Genomic DNA, 27,232 nt, shown 5'->3' with positions numbered 1-27,232 from the left:
TTCCTTGATTGCTTGCTTAGCTGAGCAATTTGCAACATGATAGACGGCAATTACACCACACAGTGTCAATTTGTCTCTTCATTTTTCCCTCTCTACGTTTCCTCTCCTTGATTGAATAATCACTGACAATAATCACAAGCAGCTGTGGGAAGGAAGTGCATCCATCAGCCTTAATGTCAGCAGGAACGAGAACAGATTCCTCTGTATTCACCACATCTCTGCGTCTTCCGAATCATTTACATTTACCTTAGAACAGCGCTGCTATTCTGCTTCCATCACCCACTCCTACAATCTGAAACAACAGATAGTCAAAGGAAAACACACAGTTACAAAAGGAAAAGGTTGTGAATAACTGCAGAATCATGTTTTTAACCCTCCCGATGCTGTTAAAAACGAAGGAAGTGTAAGGCTATGGAAGATCAGCCAGAGCTAAAGGAAGGAGGTTTACTCATGATGTAAAGGGGAGGACAGAGCAGACAGGAAGGTGTTAAGCAGGCGAATCCCATGGATTGCAGAGGCTTTTCAATGCTTGTCTATGCACAGCTTGTTACCTCTAGTAATGACTTATCTGTGTCCATATATATTGTTAAGATACCAAATTTACATCTCTTACAGCATTTATACCATCCAACCCTGCATGTGGTTTAGTATATCTGCATATGCACATGATGCTAGGCCATGTAAGTCTGCAGTGCTAATTGCCAGCTATGTGAATGGGTTTCTCCCAGCTGACCTTCCATCCCACTCTGTTCAGAGACACAGAAGAGCAAAACATGAGTCTGAAGGCACAAAAATTGGCTCAGCCTTTCCCATAAAACTGTTAAAGAGGTTTATTCAATAGAGTCAAATCATCTTTCAAACACAGTGATACAGACAAAAGAAAGTACCCTGATTACTGCTTTAGTTATGGCTTACATCAATTGATAGGCTTCCTACTACAACCATATTACAGCTACAGAAAGAAGCAAGGATTACAGGGTGGCAGACGGAAAGAAAAGAAAGGTGAGTCAATGGGCACGATGGCTTTAACATCAGCATGAAATTACCATGGCTCTGCTTGGGTCTATCCACCCCCGCCGTCACCACCATACAGAAATAACAATTATGGAACAAGCTTTATTTTTGCATCAGCCTGACCTCCCTCAGCATGAAGATGCCATTTTGATCCAGCATTTCTGGGCAACAACGACCATCTCCATACGCTGTAGGGAGCAATGAGATGCCTATTTCAGTATCCTGGTCCATCTTAAAGCGCACAGTTTCAGGTAGAACGTTTCAAGAACCAGCCAACACTTTGATCTTGTTGGCTCAGCCTGTCGCTATTTTACATTCTAACACATTTTACAGTGGTTAGTAGGGTTAAAAACACACAGCAACTCACCCAAAGGTCAAACACTGAGAACATTTATGGCTTCTAAAGGGAAAGTCGTAGAATCATAGAATCATTATAATTCAAAAAGACCTCTAAGATCATCTAGTCCAACCACAAGTCAGACGTACCAGTAACATATTTACAGCTTTCAATCCTTGAAATGCTGAGGTGTATTTATCTTTCTTTAGGCTTCCCGCTACAGCCCAAACCCTCATTGCTGATGTTTCTCATGCTCAGGCTTTAAGGAACATGGGAGGTGCTGAAGCCTGGGATTCAGGCTCCCTCACCCCAATGAGTATGTTTGGATTTTCCTTAAGATTCATTACAAAAGCACTTAAGTACAATTGCCAACGATTTGGGATACCATGCAGATATCACAGCAGCCTCACCCACATTAGACGGGAGGACAGTAAGACATAGAAGTGTAATAGTGCATGGGGGTGGGTTGGAAATGAGGGTTGCAGGCTTGACTCACAACCATTGGACCCGTTGTTTTCCCACTGAAGCCAAATGAACGCTTTGTACTGGCCTCACTGGGAATCCCACCTTCAACACAATTGTATCACAGGCAAATTACACGCTGGCATTTCAAAGAAAGCAGAAGAACCCCTCTTCTCTCACGGCATGTGATTCACACACACGCAGCAGGATGCAGGGGCTCACTGTGGTTTGGTTCATTTACACGACCGCGATGAAATGTTTTGCATAGATGAATTGGAAAGGATGGAAAGTGCAGGAATCTGGAAGGGAGAGTGACGCTCACGGCACTTGGGCTTCCAGATTTTGTTCTTCTAACACTAACCATTAAAAACACAGTATTGCTACTGCACTGTATCTACGACAGATAAAAAACATATTTGAAAACAAGAGAGTAAGAAACAAGGGCTGCTCCCCCTGCACACAGCCTGCAGGTTGGCTGTGATCTATTCCAAACTTACCATGAATTTCACTGGATTTTGGTAAAGGCCCTCAGTGTAAGTACTGACTCTTTTATTCCTCGGCTCATTCCAGAATTTCCCAGTGACTTTGGCCTTTAGGGATTGCTGATTTTTGACAGTGTTTCCTTCTCAGCATAGGCGCGAAAGCTCCAAAGCTCACTGCATGCTTGGGTACTAACCAAACAGGAGGATCCCTTCCAACCTCTATCACGATTTGTTCTGCCCATAAACTGAGAGCAAGCAGCTGAAGTATTTTGATTAAGCCTTCTTTTCCCCTTGATGACGGCACTGGTGGGTGGGCCCATAAGCTCCACTATTACCCTATCAAAGAGGAGCAGGCCCAGCCATGATTTTCTGACTGAATTTGCATTGTCAGTGTATGAAGATCTCAGGAACTTCTTAAGAGATTCCCATAAATAATATCAGAAGCTGGTGATTAATCCCCAGTATTGTAATTTTCTCTCTCCCTGCCTCAGAATTCATCTTCTCAGCAAGACAGCTGGGCTTGCCATCTGAGCTCAGGATGAGAGATAACGGCTTTATTCATTGACTTGTGCATGGCTGAGACCTCTGGGGGCACCATCCCCACCTTCAGACTGGACACCAGCAGGAATGTGGTTTTTCCAGTGCCTAATGCAAAGCAAGAAGGCCGAGAACAATCTGAAAGCTTCCAAATTGCTCACAAAAACGCTCTCACTTTGCAATTATTTTTTGAGCAACACCTGAAAAACAGATCAGAAAGCAAACATGTTGCAGCATGCACTTCCTTTCAAGGACTATTATATATATATTTCTGTAAGAATCTTTCTAGCTTGCAAATCACTCCCTAAATCTCATCTAATAAAGAGTCATAGAATAATGAAGGTTGGAAAAGACCTTCAAGATCATCTAGTCCAATGTCTGCCTGCCACCAATACCACCAATAATTCCCCACTAACCATGTACTTTAGTACCACATCTAAACAATTCTTTGACATTGGATCAATTTGGACATTGACTCCATCACCTCCCTGGGCAGCCCATTCCAGAACCTGACTGACAGCTCTAACAGAGAGAAAATTTTTCTTAATATCCAAACCTGAATGTCCCCTTAGCACAACTTGAGGCCATTCCCTCCAGTCCTATCACTAAACATCGCTAATATATACCTATGTATATCTCCAGAGACATGGTTGGGTTTGTTTCTGCAATACCTATACAAATAAAATACCTACCAACTGGAATGGGAGCTCTTTTAAGATGAAAGTTGCAGGACTGGGCCTTTGGTGCATATGTGCAAGTAGCCCGCATGTGCATTTTAAAATCATTAAAAATATATAGTAGTTATAGACCTATAATCCATCAAAATCTAAACACAGTAAAACTGCACTTATACAGTGTAGCCTCGGTGAATTTACATTGCTAATTTATCTGAAGCAAACAAGGGGAAGAAAATGTCTGTGTCCCTGCAATTAGAGGTTGCTGTAATTATAGCTTCGCTTATCCTTTTGCCTGACCAAAAAGTCCAGAAGAAATTTTGCAACCAAACGGGGATTTGCTCCATTTCTTTCCAACATGCTGATGCTTCTCAAATGCCTTCCCATCTTTCTGAAGTACCTCTTGCAATAGATCAGACTCCTTTTGCTCGCTTCAATCAATATAGCGAAGAAAAACTCTTACCAAAGAGTGTATCCCCAGCAAAGCAGCAGCAGCAAAGCAAACCAAGTCACCACCAGGCCCTCACTCGGGCAGAAGTGAGGTAGACAGGTGCTGGCTTCATTATGATAAAGCTCAACACACAGCAAGATGCCCAGCCCACGGGTCATGCTGCTCTCTACAAAGCACTTCTGTTACAGCACTTCGTTATCAAAGCCCTTTGCACATTAATTTACAAAACACACCCAAGACAAAGACCTCTTTTGCTTATTAAATCTAGGAAACCATTTCACCTGTAGGTTCATTCTGGGTGTACTGTGATACAGTTCACCAACACACAGCTCTAAGACCAAAAGCACAAGACAAATGCACAAAGCTTAAGCACAAATCCTTTGCCTACCCCTGGATGGCACTTACCGAGCTCTGACACTTCAACAGAGAAATGGGTTGTTTTTGAACTAATTAGACCTGAAGCCTGGTGCAAAAGAAATTCAGACTCCTGCACACCATCCAGGTCAATGCTGTATGGTCAGCAGGGACTTCTGGAATGGCGACTGCTGTGCTTCGCTTCCTTTACACCCTTTTAAATGTCAGAGCTGTCAGCACAGCACAGAGGCTTTAAAAGTAGCTTTGTGTGCACACACATAACAAAATCAAATACAGTTCTGATTGGAACACAGCCCTCAGAGAGGACAAGCACTTTAAATTCAAAATCTCTGCAGTCTGGAAAGGACAAGACAACAGCACTGCACAGCAGCCCAAGTGCTTCACACTAAACACGTGCATCTGTCCTGCACCAGGGTTTTGCCAAGGTAACTTGCATCAGGTAGAAAACCAAGCTTGGTATGACTAAGTTACATTGGCAACACTTCAAAGAATACATCAGCCCTTTTATTATCCTAGTAACATTCTCAGCACAAACAAATGCCGCATTCAGACATCATAATTCAAGCCATTAATATCTTCACTGTCTTTTAACTTCATTTCCTGCAGGTATTTATCACAGACATCTGAAAATATTTGATTTGAGCTGTACAACAGTGGATCAACACTCGAATACTCCTACAAAAGTCTTTAATAAAACAGAGGAGAAAGTCCTTTTCCATCTAATGCTGCGATAACTGAATCAAAAATGAACTCAGAAAATCTAACTAGGGTAACCTTCTCACTATTCAATCCAAGGAAAGCTTAAAGAATTGGGAAGGTCTCCAATCTGAAGCTGATGGTCACTGTCGAAGAAAGCAGACACTGCACATGTATTAGCAAAAAGGAAAAGATTGCAGTGGGAAAGAAAATGTTACCAGCAGAGTAGGCCAGGCATGATATGAGAAGAAGAAAGAAGCTCTAGAACAACCATACACCATGGTCAGTACAGTGACCTGTTACTGCAAATGGGAGTTCTCTTCTATCCCAGCTGAAAGATTTCATAAGGTGACCTTGTTTATTCCTGTCTCTCCTATCTGCTGTTTTTCAACAATACTTTGTGACGTTACTGAACAATGACCTCAAGTTACACAGCTGCCCTTAAAACTACAAAGCAAAGAGTATTTTCAAAAACCCAAATGCCAGAGAACAGTGCTTTCAGTAAAAGCTGACAGTGCCCCACAGCACTCAACTCAAAAGCCTATGTAAAGCCATACAGTCTATGCTGAAACTCTCCATCCCCAATTCTCCTTAAAAGCTTGGTGATCTAATCCATGGTGAAATGACAGTTATATTTATGTGCTCTGTATATTTCTAAATCTATTGGAGATGTGCTTCTCATCCAACCTGCTTCCCAGGGCAGTGCACACCTCAGGACAGAGGAGTTTTGCTTCACCCACACTGCTATGGACCCGACTCTGCTAGCAGGAAGGATGCTGGTCACATAGATCCTATGGGATGCAATGCCTCAAGGAAATTTATATCAAACAACTATTGCATAATCTCAGGGTGTACACAGGCATCGAGTTCCTGATGCACTTTTGCACCAGAGGAAGAAGTGCCCTTGTCAACAGCAGCCGCAGGTTCCGGTGTGAACCCGCAGGATCCCCTTGCTGTGCATGTGCAGAAAGTTGAAGATTTCCGAGGGCATCGCATGAAAACCAGGGCGAGGCTTCACATTGTCATAGTAGTGGTGAGTTATAAAAATCCCTGAGGGGTTCATGGGGAAGGCCCAGAAGCCAAAGAGGTGGACCTCTTCGCAGAGCTCCAGAGCAGCAGTCACCAGGATGAGTCCCGTGCTGATCCGCTTGGCCCGCACCCCTTGGCCCAGCCAGTAGCGTGAGACGTTGATGAGATACTGGGGGTGAAAGTAGTACACAGCTTGCTGGGACTCGAAGTCATCCAGGACATACTTGACCCTGATGGAGACATCCGTGTTGCGTGTGTTGTAGAAGGCCGGCAGCAGCACGGAGGCATTCTCATAAACCTGGAGCACGTCATAGAAAGGCTTCCTCCACTTCTCCAGCTTATGAAACCTAAAGGGGAAAGGATGCAGGTGATATTCAGATCAGTACGGATCAGTTTGAACACACCAGGCTTTTATGACAAAAAATTCTGAGGCAGAGGTAACTGAGATATGTCTCAACTGATGAAGAGAATACATTTAGATCTGTAGCCAAATTGTCAGTAAGGAATGCAGGGCAAAGAGATGGGGGATATTAGAAAAAAAACACATTCTCCCCTCTGTTTACAATGCATTTTGACAACGTTGTCATTGAACACTTTGTTAATGTCTCATTTCTTTGTGATGATAAATTTTTTCAGCTGTGTAACTCACTATGCAGAACAGGACGTTACAGAAAAATGGCAAAAAGCAGAGCAAAAACACTTCCACAATGCCTAACTGTAATATTTAAAAGAAAACCCAAAGGCAAGCACATGGTTTTATGTTGCTCAATAAACGAAACACGTGAACAAGGAAGGACAACAGAAATCAGCCCCATGGTCCCAAACCCATCAGCAAGGTGGTTCTAAATTGAAATAGAATTGAAATACCTCGGTCAATCCTGGTATTTAAATAGTATTTTGTTTTAAATCTGGTGATGTGTATTACTTTACTTAATCTCTCAGGGTGGGATCCAGTCAATTCCAACCTAATGAGACCAAGACATCCACCTGGGGCTTGCAGCACAGTGTGGGATGGCTCTACCGTTGTGTTCTGGTTAGCCTTCAGCTTCCCACTCCCTACTATCAGTGTGCAGGTTTAAATGCTTCGCACCTTTCTTTAAGTTATTACTGTTTCCACACACTGTGGAATCATTTAAATGCAGAATGAAACAGAGGTTTTCAAGAAACATGGAGATGTATCACTGGGGGCAAGATGAGGATGGGTTGATGGTTGGACTTGATGGTTTTAGTGGTCTTTTTGAAACTTAATGGCTCTGCAACTCAGTAAGTTTTATAGTCTCAGTTCTAAGTAATATAGGAATAAAAATTCCCTTTAACAGCTGGAATTTGGTTAAAGATACATTTGAAAAATGGATAGGAGATGGAAACACAAAGCGCAGAGACAACCTCTCAGTAATGATGCTGGGATTGACAGTCACAACGTCCGTCTTCACCCCGACATCTGCTAAGTACTTCTCAGAGATGGGAGGCAAATTGCATCTGTAAGGGAAAGAAATCAGTAAGAAAGTTAAAAACAATTCCTTGTACCTTTCCAGCACTAGAAAGTAGAATTGATTCAAGCTCTTCCCCTAGTCTGTTGCAGCTGTCCCATTTTCACAGAGGTAGCCGATGTTCCTCCATTCTGATCTCTAACAGCAGTTTGGCTATTTACTTTGGTGATTAAAGAGCAGAACTGGGACAAAGCCCCCAGGATGATCACCCTCTACAACCAAAGATTCCCTCAGTAACAGCTCTGTTGTATTCCATAATTAATATACAAACTGTATCTTTAATGTTGTGATTTATTTTATACTCTACAGAATATAGGGGAAATGCTCTACAAGAAAGACATCAGCCCAGTTTCTAATTAATCCAAAATAACCTGCTCCCCTCCCTTTTCCCTTTCAGGCAGCTCCCAGCACTGTGTAAGAGCACACATTCTTTTTCAGCTGTCTTACACTCAATTACTCTCAAAATTCACAATGTTACAGTGCAGTTGCCAGCTCTAAAAACATATTTTCTCCTTCGCTTGATAGCAGAGAAATGGACAAAAATCCCTCAAAGTCCTTCTCAGGTTCAGGAAACTTCAATATTTTTTGAAGAGTCAACTCAAAGCAAGTTTGATTTTTTTGAAAGTGATAATTTGGATTTGGGAATCTTGGAGGCCTTTTTCAAGCTTAATGATTCTTTGATACTGTGTTCTGCAAAGCTTCATCTCGTCTTACAAAATTCAGAGCATCCCTCAAGACATGCTGAAGTTACTGAAACACAACTCACACCAGCTTCACTTCCACTGGAAACTCTGCTTACAAAGTAAATTCTACAGCTCCAAAAATTCACCCCTTCAGAGGACAATCACATCCCAGCCTGCACTCCACAGATCTCCACTCTTGCCAGTAGATGGAGATAGACCATAACAACTGGTGAATGCAACTGCTGTGTATGCATTTTGCGCTGTAGCTCACCGCTGTCAAAATCTGCTTTACAGAAAAATATTGTTTGCATCCCGCTGACCTTGACAATACAATGACTTTCCCAGGTGTCTTGGAGGTTCAGTGGAATGGCAGCAATGCTCCACAGGCAGTTTATGACATTTTGTTAGTGACAACGATGGTTGTCCTTAACGTGGCTTTATGTGTCATTCTGGTCACAGGTGTTTTGAAGATGGCAAACCGGGTGGTGTTTTTTCACATACGTAGTGTTGTACTTATTCACATTTAATTTCTACTCAAATCTCTGACAAATTCCAAACACCAAACGCAATCCAGTTCCAATTCCTATGTTGTGCACTAGCATGTTCTTTTTATGTGGGTGTGATCCAGGAAAGAGGTTAAGAAGGGACCTACACTGAAAGTTCTTATGCACAAGGGATGATATTTGCTGCTCACATTTCCACTTCCACTCAATAGTTTGTCACCTTTAGGCAGAACATGTGCCTTCATTTCAACCACACTGTGATATAACACAGAGGAAAGGAACCAGCTGCACCTCTTTAATGTGTGCACTGTACAACAGCCCTTTAAACTGAAGGCAATTATGTGAAACCTAAATTCTTTCACTGATTAAAATTAGGACAATGGATTAATGTAGGGTCTAGGGCCTGTACATCATCATTCTTCATTTGATGTCAAGTTTAGAATGCCACGACTTGCATCTAGACTAACTTTTGATGGTATGAAGCTGGAGAAAGTCGCTGATTTAAGAACACTTATTTTAAGCTTACAAAAATGTACCCAAAGTCAGAAAATGGGCCAAAAGAAGTCAAATTATTTTCTTTTCTATAAAGCAGGTCATGGATCCATGAACTAGCTGTCATGTGCCATGACCCAGACAGACAGCTTAGCAGGATGCAGAGAGGGATTAGACATGCTTAAGAATAATAAAAGTAACCCTCCTTCATATTAAGGATGATGAAAATACATGAGACATTGTGCCTGTGCAAATGTTCATGCAAGGATAAATCTACAACCTGAGTAACGGGGCAAGATGAACAAGGATGTCAAATGCTGCCAGTAAGTCAGTTACTGTCCACGTGGAGGTAGAAAGAAATAACACCTTGAATCTTAAGTTTAAAACAAATATTATACAGGGAAGTTTTCTTTAAAATACCACCATGTTGTGCAATAAACAGATTTGACTTGGTCAGTTTGTAAACCCAGAGTTTCCACTTGAGAGGGAATAGCTCTGCAGTCCTTCACGTGCCAGTAAAACAGGACACAAAGGAACAAACACACAAAGTCTGTACCGAAACACGAAGTCTGCGCTGTCGATCTCTCGGCCACACCTGCTGTTCTTCAGGATCCCCCCATTCCCAACCACCGCACACTTCTTGAACTGGGAGCGGTGGTATGGCATATCCTGCAACATCAGAGAAAGCAGGTTAATCTCCACAAGCAGAAAAAGACTTTTTCTATATTTTTTATTATTTTTTTTCCCTTTTTCTGATTTACACACGGGAGCATGAACCATAAGCCTACAGCACGCAAGATGCTTATGTCCTTTGGAGAAGTCTGAAGATCCCAGAGCAGATGGTGAAGCCCAGGAGGTCTCTCTAAACCAGCACATTACAGCTATTCGTCAGAACGGAGCCCAAATTTTAGTGTTTGCTACACTAACTGTACCAATAGCATTAATTAATTATCATTAGCTTTTATAACACTGCTGCTGTAGAAGCCAGAATGAGTGACAGCCCCATCTCAGAAAGCAGAATAGAGCCATTATGGTACTACACCCAACAAATATGTACGGACAAGTTTAGGTAAGCACAAGAGTGTTCTTTTTTTGTACAGACATATTTTATCAGTAATTTCATGCTGCAAACTACAGAGAGATGTGATAATAGCATAACATTTCGAGGTTATTATCTCCAGGGTTTTTCCACACTGTTCACTGCCCTACCTTTGGCAGGGCTTTGAGCACCTGATGGAGCTGTGGGTGCCCCTCTGCACTGCATGGAGTTGGACCTGATAGCCTTTAAGGACCCCTTCCAACTCAAAACGATTCCATGATTCTAAATGTGACCTCAGCATATGATGTAATTAAGCAAGTAGAATGAAGTTAGTTTGGACAGATGGACAAGTTAGATGGACAGATGCACCTTTGGAAACATCTTGAAGATTTCTTGGTTGATGTGGAAGATCCCACTGGTATCCACTTCGTACTTCAGCTTAGTTCCCAAGGGAGTGTTTTTCTGAGTGGTGAACAAGAAGGCAGGAGCATTGCAACACCTCGACAACGTAGATCTGTAACATGGAAAAGAGAGAAATGAGATCTAGGAGCTAATAGCGTGTTTTAGGATTTGCAGTTACTATTACTGCTAACAAGGCATTCTGAATGAAAAAAACCCACCTCTTTTTAACAATATGGGGGATAAAATTATGGTTTGCTGGATTCTCCTTTAGAAAATTACAGGTTCAGAGAAATCCACAAGCAAACTGATCTTCTCCACATCCCCAAGCTGAGCTTATGCCACCTATATCCCATGGAAACCATCCTCATTAATTAGTCCCTTTCTGAGTTAGAGGGCTGCCATCCTCTGCAAATTATTCACTCATCACTGGGCAGGAAATACAGGGGTTAAAGTCTTCATGCGGGGATGAATCTCAAACAAATGTCCAACATCTTCTTTGTCACTGGTACAAAAGAGCAGATATTCCAAAGTAAACAAACATGGCCTTGAAATCTTAAAAATGGGATTCGTGTTCTGGAAGAAAATTCAAGTTTAATATGAAATGTAAATAGGAAAAGTAGTTCTCCAAATAAGGGTCCATTCCCTAATGCTTTTCTCCTTTTCCTGGAGGAACTGAAAGCCATGACTTAACCTAATGCCGGTTTGTTTCAGTCAATGCATCTTGTCTTTTTAATGAAAAATACATGTAATGGTCAACACATAAATGTGAAGTCAAAGCCAAATGGCCATATTAGGTACCTGGTCTCCAGGATAAGTGACCTCAGGAGCTGAAAGACAAAGTCACTCTGTTCTGTGGGTTTTATTACAGGAATTGGAAAGGAAATATGGAATAATGCAAACATTTCAATGATGTCCAGTTACTGTCATATACTCGCCTGAAGCAGAATGATATCATATAATAATTGGAAAAAGGCAGCAGCTGAGTCTGTATGACTCAATGAGTAATTCCAAATAATGAAATCATTATCTAATTAAATGCAGGTAGTCATACTGAACTGTGATATTTGAGATATGAGAATGCTCTTCATTAGTTCTGCATTAAGGAATTGGAAGAGATCACGTAGAGTCACATATAATCACAAGGTTGGAAAGGATCTACAAGATCATCCAATCCAGCCATCCTCCCGTTACCGTTCCTGCCACAAGCACTAAACCACATCTCATAGCTCCTCATCCAGATGCCTCTTGAACACCAACAAGGATGGTGACTCCACCACCTCCCTGGGCAGCCATTCCAGTGCCTGACCACTCTCTGAGAGAAAAGGAATAGTCCAGAAGGAGGAGGAATATAGATAGAGTAGATGTTCTCTACTCCAATAGCCTACTAGTTTTCTAGAGGCACATTCCCTAAGGGAAATGTCTGACAGCTGATGGAGAGTGACCATCCAGAAATTGTTTTCTTTAGTCTAGATTTTCGTGCTTTCTCCTTCTGAACTGCTAAGTATCTCAAAGGAATCTGTAAGACAAAAGGCTCTAATTGTGCCTAGCTCTTTTCTTGGTCATAATGGGCTTTGATAACTGCCCATCAGATATTTTATAGAAAAAGATATACATTAGAAACACATTTGTGGAGCTCACATCAGAAAAAAAGTGCTAGAAGTCTGTGACTAACAATTAGTTATTTTAAAAGATGTTAGTGACTAACTCAGCACATGCATTCTCACGTTCTCTCATTAATTCATATCAGCTTTTTCCTGTAATCATAAAAGAGAATTTGGGATAAATTTCTAGGTCCTTATCCTAAATAACAACTTTGAACCACACCAGTGACTTACAGAATTAAGCAGCTTATATTCTGCTTTGAAATCACAGAATCATAGAATGGCTTTGGTTAACAGGGACTCCAGGGATCATCAGGTTCCCATTCCCTGCCACAGGCAGGGCCACCAACCTCCACATTTAATACCAGCCCAGGCTGCCCAGGGCCCAATCCAAGCTGGCCTTGAACACCTCAAGGGATGGGGCATCCACAGCCTCTCTGGCAGCCCGTTCCAGCACCTCACCAGTCTCTCTGTAAAGAACTTCCCTCTGACGTCTAATCTAAACCCACCCCTCTAGAGTTAAATAATGTGTTTTCTCTAGACACATCCAAACATGGCCTTTGAATGTATGAATACACAACATTCAAGTATTTTTGGGGCTTAATTCTACTATTGCTTGAACAATCTCAGTTTCACAAACTGTCTTGAAAGGACCATGGAGGGCCTTCAGCAAAGAGGAGGTCACATGAAGACAGGCAAAGAAGGATGACAGAAACAAACTGCAGAGGTCTCCAAAAACCAGAAGTAACATTTGAAGATAGTTGAGAAGCAATGGCTGAGAAGCCATTAAAGATAATAAACGAGAAACAATGTCTTGTGGTACCTAATACACCACAAAAAATCTAGGTCTAGTGTTTCGCAAGCCAAATTCATAGTGTCACCATGTTGCATTACCAGAGAGTTAAGCTGATGGATTACACATAGCTTTTACTTCTTTGTTCTAGGCCACTTCTGCTCAAATCATACCTGGAAACATCTTTTCCATACCAAATTCCCTGTCTTAGTTGGAAAGACTATCCCATATTCCTGAAGAGCTCTCTTTCACCCTGGATGATAAACTTTTTATGCTTTTCTGAAGTGTATAAAATGTCCATATTTATTCAAAAGGATGGTTCTCCAGAAGTTACAGTGTTATAATGCTTCTGCAATCCATACTGAATGTCTGGCATCTCCATAGGAAGCTAAACTCAGAATAAAGTAAATCTTGCACAGCCCCATCACTGTGGAGCATTCTTACTTGAATATGTTGGCTTCTGTGACATTCATCTCCCATTTGCACATCTGTAGGCTCTTCCACCTGTCAAATAATTCAGTTTGTTTCACCCTAAAAGATAAAAAGAAAGAAAAACAGAATTCACTTTATGACATGGGATTTGCCTCCTTCAACATGGCAAACAAGTCAATCTATTCAGTGCAAAACTCATCTTTTAAATTATTTTTTCCTCATTAGAGATAGCAACACTAAGCCTTGTACATACAGGTACTGGTGGAGCACATCAGATGTCTTAGAATTTTTCAAGGCTGATAGGCCTTAATAAGTTCTCTGCAGGTTTGAGGGCTTCGAATGTTCTAATAAAGCAAAGGCTTTTAAGATAATTATATATTTAAAGTGAGTAGCACTTAGGATTTCCCAGGCTGTGGAAACTACAGGAAGGAATTAGGTCATATTGTACTTTCTGTAGCCCCCCAGAGCATATTAACTTGGAAATCTTCCATTACCGTGTGGGCTGACTTAGGAAACAGAGTACAGAAGAAAGAAACGTATCAGAAGAACTGAGCACTAACGAAAGAGCTCAGTGTCAAATGCCTATCAGAGAGTAAGGCTGACTTGATCCCACTGAGCAGGAGCCTACTATCTTTTGTGTACCACTGGAAAAGATGAAAAGAAAAAGTCTCTGTGCCATCTGATAAGTATGCAGAAGAGTGGTTCAAAGCTCACCATCTTCAGCAGAACACTGGCAGAAGTATCACATTCTCACCCCTTCCATTTATTTTTAAGCATTGCATGTCAGCAGGCAGTGCAAAGTTGCTACCCTTGTATCCTTCATCCAGTACCAAATGCAGAAGGCAAGGACATAACCTACATTCTATTGAGCACGAAGTCAGTGAGGGAGAGATGCTGAAAATTCATACAGACCTGGAGCAGGAATCCTGTTCAGCAATCTTGACTGCTTAAAGCTCTGCACTTGTACAGCTGCACTTTCAGCTGAGACTATCAGTTCATGGAATTAATAAACCTTGTAGATGAGGTGACTACAGCATGATTTTAGATATAGTAAGGGACTAGGCATAATGTGTGCACCTAAAGTCACTGTCAGCTGAAAATGTAGAAGTTCAATGAAAAAAACATCCCACCTTACTTTGTGCCATCAGTCCCACGGGCAACCTGTATGTTTTGACTGACTCCATCTATCTGGCTTTATGGGTATGTCCCATTCAACTCATTAGTTTGCTGGTACATATGTGGGACCAGAGGAGACAAAATGCAGCAGAATATAGATTTTCTATTATTATTATTTTACTGGTAGGATCCCCTGCATCTTACACCCTTGACAACTCTATCATAAGTTACCATTTTCATCCTGTCTGGAAAGCAACCTTCTTAGCAAACATCCACACTTACATAGACAAAACCTTCACTGCAATGATGTCCTGTCGCAATTCCAGGCATTTGGTGGAGTTGTATTCCAGTGGACCTTCATAAAACTCGAAATACCTGAAGAAGAACAGAAACAAAGACTATTGATAAGCCTTAGGCTAAGTTAATTATCTCACATGTCAACAGAAGTTGTGCTTTAAGTTGTATTCAGTGCTTTAAGTTGTTGTTTGTGATGTGAAACTACAACATCTGGCTCAAAGGCAGTTATTACTCCCAGCAAAACACAGATATCATTGCTGATCGTAGAACAGCCACCCATGCCCAGCCCTTTAGAGATTCAAATGCTCTTTTGTGATGTTCAAGAGGCAGTACTCAGCAGTTTCCATTTAGCTAACTCAAACTCAATGCAACTGAGCTTCTCCTTGGGTTTTACATTATCGATATATTCAGAGGAGAAGGGGAGCTGGGATTTTCTTCTCAAAATGTCTGAGATGGTTTTGAGAACAACAGAATTTGGACGTTCAGACATATCAGATCTGACAATTCTAATCCTAATTAAAATCTGACAGAAATATTGACTTTTTTGGTCACATTCCTCCATTTCAACCATCAGTCTGTAGAAGAGGAGAAAGAAGAGACAGTGACAGGAACTCAGTTGTAGGGGCCAGAGAAAGTCTAGGCTGGCCATGGAATTCTATGAGACCATACTGAAATTACAAAAAAATGATTTAGGGTTTAAGCCAAGCTCTCAGTCTCTTTCACTCCATCATTGTAAGTCTGTGCTAAAACCCAAAACCTAAGAACAACACATATCCATTCCACAGTCACGAGTATGATAAAGTACAACTGGATGACCTGGGGAAGGAGTATTGCAACAGAAGCCAGATGAAGCCATTCTGATGAATCCTTCAAAAACCTCAAATTCAAAACCCTGTAACTACAATGTGTCCTCTGAATTTTCAATTAAAAAAAAAAAAAAGAAAGAAAAAAAAAGTACTATATTCCTGTGAGAGCTTTATTTAAACCATCATTGGTAATGTAATATTCTGGCGTGGTGACATTTGAAGAATAAATCAAAGATCGTGTTTGACCTGAATTTCTATTCAGTTCCCAATGTAAAACCCTTTGAGATGCTCAAGAGGGAACAGAGAAGTAAGAAAACCTTGTTATTTTAGTGACAAGTGCTCACACTGCCCAGGGCAACCACTGGAAAAGAGAATGCCCAAAAAACATCTCCAGGAAGCTCCACGAGGGCCTCCTAATGCCAGAAGTATCTCAAGGCATTCTGAATTTTGCCTTTTAAGTAAATATTGATATTGATATTGATAAATATTGACTTGATAAACAAGTCCAGATATTGACTTGATAAACCCAGGGAGAGAGAAAACCACAAAAGGGAGAAAGGAACTATGGTCTGTGAGTGGAGAAAGCCCAAAACTGTCCACAGAAACCTGCCACCAGCTGTGGACATCTCTAACTTATCAAAAACTGCTTGAAGTGAGTCCTTCAGCCCTTCCAAAGGATTTCACCACTTCAACTTTGCCCAGTCCCAAACCAACCACTGTGATTCAGTGAAGGAAAGAATCCTTGAGACCAAGAGGAAGGACCCCATGCTGAGAAAAGGCAGGAGTAGAACTCCAAAAATTCTTGATAAGGAAGTGTCCTGATTACTGTCAAGGATTGCAGAATCATATAGTCACCAAGGTTGGAAAAGACCTCCAAGATCATGTAGTCCACATACTGCCAGCATTGCTCCACTAAATCCAGTCCCTCAGTACCACAGCTACGTGTTTCTTGAATGCTTCCAGGGACAGTGAAAGAAATACAGCAGCCCAACAATCTTTTAATTTAATTTCAAATGTGACAATGCTGAAGTAGTCTCATTTACTTTTCAAAGCAACAAACACATTTTTATGAGTTCTGCAGAGGAAACAATGAATTTGAAGTGTTGCATGACTAGTGATTAACCTGAGAAAAGACTTCTTCAGCCCCCAGAAAGAGGATGGAAGTCATCAGCACGACTGGTCTCCCACCAAAGTCCCTGGGCTCTCTTTCTTACTCAGTTATCCACCTGGACATTCAGTCTTTATTGAAGATCAGATAAAAACTCATGAAGCAGCAACACATTTGCAAGTTACTCAGTTTAACTACAGGTCGGTGAGCCTCACCTCTGTGCCTGGGAAGATCTTGGAGCAGATCCTCCTAAAAGCGAGGCTAAGGCACATATGAGACAAAGAGGTGATTTAAGACATCCAGCATGGCTTCACCAAGGGAAGATCGTGCCTGACCAGTCTGGTGTCCTTCTGTGTTGGAGTGATGGCTTTGGTGGACAGGGAAAGAGGCATCTCACTGAGCTGGCAAGCGAGAGGCAGATGTGACTCCCAAGCACACACAGCTCACACTTGTGTCTTTGATCATCTGCTGCTCCAGCTTTCATTGGAAGTCAGCTTAGCTTTGTTGTGCTGCATGAATTAAACAGCCTGAGACATGTCTTCAAGTGACACTTGGATCAAGGCATGGATTCTTCTGATACATTGCGCAGAGGTTTTAAAATACAATTGAATGTCCCTGTTGGGTATGTTTTAAACAAGACTGTTTTCCCTCACAAAAACCTCCTTCCCATTTTGCTCTTTCCCGCAGGGATGGTTCTGCACTGCTCATGGTGAGACTGCAAGAGAGCAGAGCAATGTGTGAAGGTTTCCACCTGTCCTTGCAGGAAAAACAAAGATCTTTCCAAAAATACACATTGTCCAGAGACTAAGAAATGGGAGCAAATACAGGTCAGTGAGCTCTCTTTTATCGATGCCACTTTTGAAGTCTTCAATTTTTTAACAAACTGCTGTTAGGTTGTTTTAATCAATCCCATTCCTATCACTTTGATTGAAACAAGCCACTGATGCTGTTAGCCACAGGGCCACCTGAGAGGCATAACAAAACACAAGTCAACGCTTACACAGCAAGCACATAACCATGGGAAATCTACCCACAGCTAACACTCATTGCACCACACAACGACCCAAATTCATGGCATCACTTTTTATCTCCTGGGAATGGTTCCATGTAGCTCAAAGAAGTATCTAAATGCCCTGGGATGAAAAGCCTCGTTGGTCCGCCTGGTTACTATGGGGCAGTAGAGCTGCCTGCAACTGAAGTAGGGCTCATTTTGGAATTCCAATTGCAAGCTACACTTAACTTCATACATTACTTAATGTCTGAATCAGTTGCTCCTCAAATCAAACAGCACGGTGTTCTTCACTTCTGTGCTATTTGACCATTCTTGAGCAATCTGTCTCCGCTATTCATTGGTTCTGACATAGCCCCTATTCTTACAAAGTCTGTCTGTCTTGAAATTCCAATGAAATTATTTGCTCAATATGCCTTCTGCTTTGGAATCTCTTTATTTGCATCTAATAAATCCCTCACAGAATGAGTAATGAGTTAATGTCTCAGCACTATACATTAAATCACATCACTAAAAGATAAAGAGTTGTTATAAAACACACATGGATCGATACCAGGCATGTATGAATAAACATGTACCTATATGCATGAAATACGTGAATGATAGAAGCCAATGAAAGCAGTATCTATTTTGATAACTACTGTCTGCAAAGAAGGAGGGAATAACACACAGTGAAGCGCAGAGCCATGCAATGAGAGGTGTTTACTGTGAGCATGCTGACACGTAATTAGTTTTGTACTCTTTAGACATCTCTCTGGAGATCCATAAATACATACAAGTAAAATCAGGCTGGGAAAATTCATTCTGCAAGTTTTCTTTCTGATAGAAAGAATTATTCATTAGATGAAGGCTTGCTTTCAGATGATACCAACAGTTTGATGTTGGGTGTTATACTAGGCCTCTCAGGAGATGTCTGGTGGTAACTCAGTAAGAAAGGTGATCAAAGGTAAACAGCAAACAGCCGATGACACAGCTCTGCAGTTATTCACCATGCAGCCTCACCTCCATATCCACACAGCTCTATTTTACTTTCCTGTATGCTTCACTCTCAGACAGTAGACAAATAGGTAATGTCTGCAATGCATTTATGTGCAATGTATGTCACAGCCAGACCCACTCCAAACCTGAAATCACACCTTTCATCTCCACACTTATTAACACTATACTGACTTCGAAATTTACCTATTTCTATTGATATTACCTTCATAGAATCATAGAATCACAGAACTATTTGATTTGGAAGAGACCTTTAAGGGCCACCTGGTCCAACTCCCCTGCAATGAACAGGGGAATTCATACCTAACTCATGCAATTAGATCCTGTTCATATTAAAAAAAACCCAACATTCTCCTCCTGAACCTCCTCCCTGCTGAAGGGGCTGAACAGATTGAGAATGGCACTGCTGTTCATCCAATATCATATGTATTCTGCAGTCAAGGGTTTTGGTTCTCCATCCCACATGCAGTGATGGTTCAATTGTCTCTGCCAAGTTGCACTTGGAGGAGGAAATCTATATTCATTCCATTCCGTCTTCAGGAAGATATCTGTCTTTGTGCCACATTCAGTTTTCTTTTATGTGGCTTGATCAAAGACTTTGAACCTACAGACTGTAGATGCACTCACTAAAAATGCAACAAAAGTAGAGGCAGGCAGATGGATCCATACATAAATACAGAAAGAATTAACCATTTTTCTCTGGGTCTGAGCTAAGTGCTGCTGAGAGGCTGATTCTTTCCACAACACTTCCTTAATGAGTGACAACAGCAGGGATGCAGATCCCATTGCATGAGAGCCATGCAGGAACTGCAGCATTGCTGTGGTTTGGCGAGATGGGTGATTTTTGGCAGCTCAGTCGCTGTACTTCCTCTGGCTGTTGAAATGCTATCAGCTGAGCAGCTGTGGTGGTGAGTGGTTACCAAAATATACTGCAGTGGTATTTCACACACAATACCTAATTTAGGCAGGAAGAGTTTTATTTCCGTAGTTATTTAATGCAAGCTTCTTCTAAGAGAGTATTTTTTTTCTTTAACTTACAGTGTTTCAGAAGTTTCCCTGCTATTTATTCAACTCAATGCTACACAAGATTCAGGTTACTTAACTTGAATCTTCAAGTCCATATGAACTGGGAGGAAGGGGCCTTTTCCTATGACTGATGCTGTAGGAACACATCCCACACATCAGCCCCACACCTGGAGCCAGTGATAGCCATAGAGCTCCCCATGACAACTGCAGTGTCTTACCTACGCACACGGCCTTTCATGGCCCTTTATAAACATGTCAGTCTGAAGAATCCTACTGTAAATTAATAGAAGTGCAACAGTCAACAGTGCATCAGCACTTCTTAAATCATCTTCAGTATAGTAAATATAAAGGAAATATTCTGGTCTTTGCCTTGACAGACCATGTTTCCACTATGAAGCACATGGAAGGATTTCAAATTAAACTGTGTTTCTTAGAATGAGTATTCTAGTTACTATAAAGTAAAGCCACGGGCCTGATTTTCTATTATTGCTGGGACGCTCCACTTCCCAACCAAGTTCACTTTCCCATACTTCCCTGTATACTGACTAATGGCCATGATGAAGAAATGGGGAAAAGGAGAGGAAAAGGAGAGACACAAATGTCACCATCCTGCAAATCAAAAGGGTGCTTATGGCATATTCTAAATGGCCCCAAAGCCTGGCTGGGCCAGCAAAGCACCCCCAGCATCTTCTGTGATGTGTGAACAGCATCAAGCAGACAAATCAAACTGTAAATCTGTTCACATAGCCTGTGCTCACACTTCTTGTTCATACACAGAGCAAGAGATGCAGTCATCCCCTCCGGTGCCAGTACCTGGTGCCTGTGTCACTGCCACTCTTCACTGCTCCGTCATCCGTGAAATTAAAGGTGCCGGTCCAATTGGCCAATTCCTCTCCATTCTGCCAGCTAAACTGCAGCCCTCTAGCAAGAAAACGAGGCAGTTGGTGTTTGATACCATTCATTAGGTTAACTCTATCAGCACAAGTTCTCACGTCCTTTTTCTTAAGACAGAAATGTGGCTATGACACAAACATCATCAGAAACAATAAAAAGATACCGAGAGCCACAATTCGTTATCGCAGTAGTGCAGACCATTAATTTTCACTTCCAATAGACTCTACAGGACATTGTATGAAAAAAAAACCACCAGTCACCCCAACCAAGCAAACTGGAGGGCCAGAGCTCTGAACAACACGTGGATGCATGAAGCACAGTGGAAAATTCAGTCCCACAATACAAAAAGCTGCAAACTGATGTGGAAAACTCCAGAGTCAAAGAAATAAACCCTTCAAACTTCAGTTTCACATCTACTGTAGCTGTTAATTGTGGTGGGTGCTGGGTCCCTCCTCTAACTTGCTGGCCAAGCCACCAGAGGACCTAGCGTTGTTTACAATAGTCGTCACACCATATTGCTGCTTCTGCCTTTTTGATGTGTTTTAAGCAGATGCAAATCATCACATCCATCACAACTCCCAGTTTTCCAAACTCAAAATCCCAGAATGCTTGCATTCCTTAGATTTCAGCTGGAGTTGGATCTGGATGGGCTTTAAGATTCCTCCCAACTCTGAGGTTCTGTGACTCTGTGAATAACCTATCCTGCAATCCTGACAGCACAAGTCAAATCCTTCCCATAGCTCAGAAGTCAACCAATTGTTATTTATAATCTCCTCCATTTTAACCCAATTTCATGAATTCAGAGGGCTGGCAGCTGCAATGTGAACATTTGGTGCTGCCAATACTGCGAGTTAACTTCCTGGCAGGGCTATGCAGGAAGCAATCTGCCAGCCTGCTTTGCCCAAAAGAAAGGGCATCCAGGACCCTGCTGGGCTCCTTGGTCCACGGGTAGTCACAAAGACTCTCAGATCACATCCCTCCTCCAATCTGACTGGCAGTAGTTAGCAGCACTGGAAGATAAACACAGACAAGGGGCATTAAATAAGGAATTCTGAAGGAGGCAGAGAGTGGTCTGAACTGAAGAAAGAGATGGCATCCTGAACTATCCCTGCACTTGTAAAAGCACATCCATGGGCGTGTGGGTTACACCATAATGCTAGCAGGTAATGCAGTGTTATTGCTCATCAGGGAGTCCTACGCCTCTGACACTGAGCTTAGTTTTAATCAGCTGAGGTTGCCAAAGGAGATGATTTCTACAAAGAAGATGGTGTGAAAAAAAAAAAAAGAAAATCCATGAGAAAATTCTCACTTTTACTAAGACACCTTCACTTCAGGCTTGCTGAAATGACACTCGTGATGCTCCCCCATGTACCACAGTCTAACACATTATGACATTTATGACTCTGCTGGAAAAGTGTTTTTCTTTCAATGTAAATGTCCTTGAAAAAGATATCTAACTGTATGCCCTTAAAAATAGGTTTGGGTCTGCCCCTAAAGCAAAGTAAATGATAAAATCACTCTCCAGTCCCTCCTCTTATCAGGATGTTACGGAAACACTGCGTCCTGCAGCTGAGGCCCAAAGTTTACAGGAGGACACATGCATTTTGGGTAAGATCCAGCAGGAGATCACGAAGACTAACACTGAGGAATGGCAGATATGTCTTGCGAAGAGCAGCTTAAAATACTTAGCTTTGAAATGGTAGAATGGGATCTAACTGAAGTACAGAAATATCCCATGAGGGCAGAGGGTCTGGGTACGATGTTTCTTCCTCTAGATGGTAAGGACACAACCTGAGGTTGTGAGCTGAGACTGGGGTCAGGAGCAAGCCAAGTGTCTGACAAGTGTTGAGCAAGACAAGAGCAAAGGACTACACGGTGTTCTACTCTAACAAACAGGTTCTATAGAGCTTGACACCGTATGAACTTACCTACACATAAACCACAGCTTACAGGGCTGTGTCGCACTGCAAGCCTGAGATTAAGGTAAAGTACAGCATTTTCTGGGGTGATGATAAACCTATTCCTTCCAGTAAGAAAAGCTTCCACAAGCAATGACTTGGAGTATTAGGACTGAGCGGGATGAGACATTTAATAACACTGACCTGAATTAATTCTTTTCCTAACAAGATTACTGTGAGTTTTACCATTGAGTTAAATCAATCAGCCTCGAGGAGATTGCAATTTTGAAAGGGCATTACTTTCTGATCCTCTTGTTTGTGAATTTTAAGGGCTCATAAACTCTGACTGTCCAAATCTGCAAAAAGACCGAGAAAAGAGATGAGAGTGATGGGCTGCTCCAACAGTATATTCTGTTAGCATATTATGTAGCTAAATTCACTCTCAGAACTAGCTGCACTTCAACAGGTAGATAAAGAAGAAAGTTCTGCAGTGGCCAGACTGAGTGCTGGTGGATGGACACCATTAATTACTGGACATGCCCCTAATATATGTGAGAATGAGGCAGCCTAGACCTTGTGATGAACAAATTCAAGTTGGACATCTTAGCAACACAGACCTTGAATTTCAGGTAAATGTCGAAGCAACACTTTGATCCTAACTAAGTGCTAACTGCAAATGCTGAATCAGTATGTGGTCAAATAAATGCTGCTGTAATGTAAGAACAGAGGGAGAGGGCGAAAAGGAGCAGGAAAATTAACGGAGCAGCGGTAATTGTGAAGGGCTGTCAAGACCAGCTGTGGAAGCAGCAGGGAGCAAAGCACAAACCCACCGCCATCATCCAAACAAGAAACAGCTCCCGCACAGCAGATGTTTGGAGAGCAGAGCAATGGTTTCCCCTTCTCATAATCCTTGTGCCCTTGAGAGGAGGAATTGAAGACTGTAGTGTTAAATGATCATGCTGCTCTCTTTGAAAATGGAAAGTGATCCCCCCAGACTATTAACAGGGATGTCAGAGGGGTACAGCAGAGTCAGATGGTTAATCACGTTGATCCAGCCCCTTCTTTCCTGCAAAACAGGGAAAATGTGACTCACAATGTCCACAGGGTGGATGGAAAATAAAACAAAACCAGTGGTATGCACAAACAACCTGCAGATTAGAGTGATTGAAAACAGTCACTGAGATGAATCAGACCTAGATTTGGTCACTGAAGACAATTACATTAGATGACAGCAAGTGAAAGGCAAAGACTTATTTCAGTGGTTTATTAAAACTCGCATCTGCATTCAGTGAAAGTAGATTTGAATCCGACTAGTCAAGCTTAGAGAATTGCTTATTTCTCCAGTAAAATCAGGAAAAAATACTTGTATTTCTTCTCACTGCATTAGCAGAAAGCAATATGGAATAATGTGAATAATGTGAAATAATGCAGACCCTGTGATCCCATATCCACCTGGTTACATCTCACGTTGGCCCATAGTGTGCTATGTGAAGGACAAGCCTGGCTTTACACGTTGGATGGAAATACTAGTAATAGAGCGGCGGAGGAGTATATTTTGACTAGCACAAAGAGCAAAATTGGAAACATAGGTGGGAAGCTTCTGGATTATAACCACTATTATACAGGAAAAAAAGGTTTAGTTTCCTATAGCACATATCACTTTTTGGATAAATTTCACATCAGATATTCACATGCGACTTCTCAAAAGTCTGATTTAAAATTACTTCCCAAGAATGAAAAACATTCTTTTTTCTATGTCTGGAAGATAAATATCCAAGGAGTAATAGAAAATAAGTGCTTTGTTCATAATTAAAATGCTATTTGTCATTATTAGGGGAAGCACAATACCCATCACAGAATGAGTTGACAGTGATGCAGTGAATTTATCAAGAGAAAAGACTGATCAAGTCCCAATATGAAATCCCAAATACTGGAAGATGGCAAGAAATTATGATATTGGAGGCGAGAGCTCTGTGCAAAGATACCTGACACAGCATGGGAACCAGGAGAAATCTCACCACAGTGCAAGCGATCTGACTGAGCTAATTACTATGCATCTCATGTTTCCAAGGCTAATATATTTAGTACCAGGTCAAGTGTTCCTACATAGTGCTATACTCTCCAATGTAAACATACCCCCAGAGCCCAATTGTACTGAAGATATAGGTGGAACATGACAAGCAACATGACTGTTAAAGTCAGTGTTTGTACGGTGTGCCAGCCTCATTAGTAGGCAATACTCTTCCTGTGTGTCCAAGTGGCGGGACTCATCCTACCATATCACAGAATCACAAACACTGGAAAAGACTTCCAATAACCCCAAGACCAACCCTGACCCACCCCCACCATGCCCAGTGGCCACGTCCCCAGCTGCCACTTCTCCAAGTTTACTGAACAACTCCACGGATGAGGACTCCCCCACTTTCCATTTGTGCAAGCCCTCCTTGATGTTGACTGGCCAAAATGTTCATCTGGCTGAGCTCTGGCTGCATTTTTCTTACATGAACTGCCAAAGAACTACTAATGATGCATTAGGTTTCCATCACAAGAACTAAAGCATAAAACTAACTGGCTGAAGAGGACATGCAAGGACAGTGACGACTTGCAAGGCTGACGGGGGTTCGAAATGGATGCGAGCAATGGAGGGCAAAAATACCTCAAGGAAATGAGAGGTTAAGTCAACAATCTGCCTGAGGGAGGCACGGACTGCTGAGCAATGAGTACACTTGAATTAAAAAAACAAGGACTAAAATGAAAAAGCAATCAAGGGTAAGAATGACGCACAGTGGAAGTAAGAAAAAGACAAAGCTTTGAGCAGCATTTTCGTCTGAGCATAATTCAGCAAGAGTAAGAACAACCATAAAACACCACCAGGTCAAAAACTAAAGACCAAGTGCCCATGACATCTTTAACAGTGGCCACAGAGGTGGCAGCATGATGCCACTGCTGTTAGGATTGAGAGGCTCGCTTTTCAGCTGGCAATGGGTCACCTGCAATCCACGGCTCCAGGGCATAAAGCTTCTGCAGAGCTCCCAACACAATTCAAACGTTATGCAAAGCCATTTGTGAGGCTAGTTTGTGGGGTACAGGGCTCACCCAGTGGTCACTGGGAAAGGGGTAAGCGCCTGTGTGTCACTGCAGCACCTCACAGCACTCATGTGTTGAGCTGAGGAAGGAACACGGTGTAACACACTGGGGATTATGCAATTTGAACATGCAAAACATTGGAATAACTGACTCCCATTGCTTTAAATTACTGTAATCTGAGGATGTGAAGAGGTCTGGCAATCGAGGGACTGGCTTTTCTAACCACTTGAAGGTGCAACAAAACGAGGCTAGCAACAAAGCAAGTCTGCAGGGAGCAGGGATTAAATCCCTGCCTAATTTCTGTATTAGAGATCTCTTCCAGTGAATTTGAGAGAGAAAGCAATGTGCCTCCATGCTCTGGTACTAAAACTTTAGCCACTCGGTGGTAAGAGGGGGATGCCACCTTCCCAAGATGTGGATGCCAGCTCTGTGGTCCCCATCACACCTTGAAATGCTCTTGAGAAGTCTTAGTTTTTCTGATCTGCTAGGCTACATCCAGCCATCTTCAGAGGACAGCCAGATCCTGTGTGTGTTTTCCATGCATACTCATGTCTACATAGCTTCAAGACTTCCTCATCTACTGAAGTCTGAAGCACTCTTCTCCTCTGAAGAAAACCAACACAACCAAGAGCTGCCCCACAAACCTAACAAGGATTCATCGAGACAACTCATGGGTCACATGTCATTCCACTGGGATAATACTTCTGGTTAGAAACAGTGTAGGCACAGAGATAATTAGATAAATGTGCATTAGATAAATGAATCATGGGGTGACCTTCAGCTCGTCTCCTGGGAGAAATATTTAAATGGAAAGAAATATAGCCCTGATGTAAGGGAGATCTGACGTTGCCTCACAGAACTCTGCAAACCACATGGCTTCTTTAAGGTGCAGTCCACGTTTATTCACTGTCCTTTATTTGCCCATGCTGTGCACATGTTATCTTCCTTAAGAGGGCAAATAAAGGGGTAAATACATCTGGGAGCTCATTTGCTAAGGCTGAATGGAAGCTACTTCAAAAATACCAAAATGGTGGCATAAAGCTATGAGAGTCTGGTATTAATTATGGAATACACAGACACATATAGAATAGTTTTGTTTTTATCTCATTGACAAAAAGCTTTCAAACAATGCATTCTGCTGCACGGGAGGGTTTGCTCTTCCTTGCTGAGTGATTCTTTGTGTTTTCATACATGACAGACTCTACAGTAATCACTGCTTAAAGTCCTTAATATCTTGGCAAAAGTGCTCTCACATTGCTCAAAAATGTTTTTAAATGGGTAGATCCACTTCTTCCACAGGCTCTCACTCGGTGAAGAAGTCAGAAAAACAATTACTAGTGAAAACCTGGTCAACAGAACACAGATATCTAGTAGAGTAATATTCTGGTATTTTTCTATTGAGTTATCCCATGCTACAGATTGGAAGAGGAGAACAGGGACCATTTCAGCAGTACGAGCAGTTTCCGGATGTAATGCAGGGTTATTCCCTGCTGGCCAAACAAG

At 41.9% G+C, this 27,232-nt stretch overlaps 1 protein-coding gene across 9 annotated transcripts in view; it reads right to left on the bottom strand.

Annotated features, from left to right (window-relative positions):
• Window positions 1–799: 799 nt before the first annotated feature.
• The window catches only part of ST8SIA5 (ST8 alpha-N-acetyl-neuraminide alpha-2,8-sialyltransferase 5), a 49,453-nt gene continuing 23,020 nt past the window's right edge, over window positions 800–27,232 (bottom strand). For 8 of the 9 annotated variants that reach the window (XM_032441485.1, XM_015887189.2, XM_015887192.2 and 5 more), the window contains 7 exons: window positions 20,664–20,771; window positions 14,891–14,983; window positions 13,505–13,591; window positions 10,634–10,778; window positions 9,782–9,894; window positions 7,444–7,536; window positions 800–6,404 (listed from right to left, as the gene is read on the bottom strand). In XM_032441485.1, coding sequence (XP_032297376.1) covers window positions 5,936–6,404; window positions 7,444–7,536; window positions 9,782–9,894; window positions 10,634–10,778; window positions 13,505–13,591; window positions 14,891–14,983; window positions 20,664–20,771 — 1,108 coding nt within the window. In that variant the 3' untranslated portion in view covers window positions 800–5,935. The remainder of the gene's footprint in view (window positions 6,405–7,443; window positions 7,537–9,781; window positions 9,895–10,633; window positions 10,779–13,504; window positions 13,592–14,890; window positions 14,984–20,663; window positions 20,772–27,232) is intronic. The other variant, XM_015887199.2, reaches the window with a different exon arrangement.

The sequence above is a fragment of the Coturnix japonica genome, chromosome Z, assembly GCF_001577835.2.
Source record: "Coturnix japonica isolate 7356 chromosome Z, Coturnix japonica 2.1, whole genome shotgun sequence".
NCBI lineage: Eukaryota > Metazoa > Chordata > Aves > Galliformes > Phasianidae > Coturnix > Coturnix japonica.
This window is presented reverse-complemented; position numbering and strand designations above follow the sequence as displayed.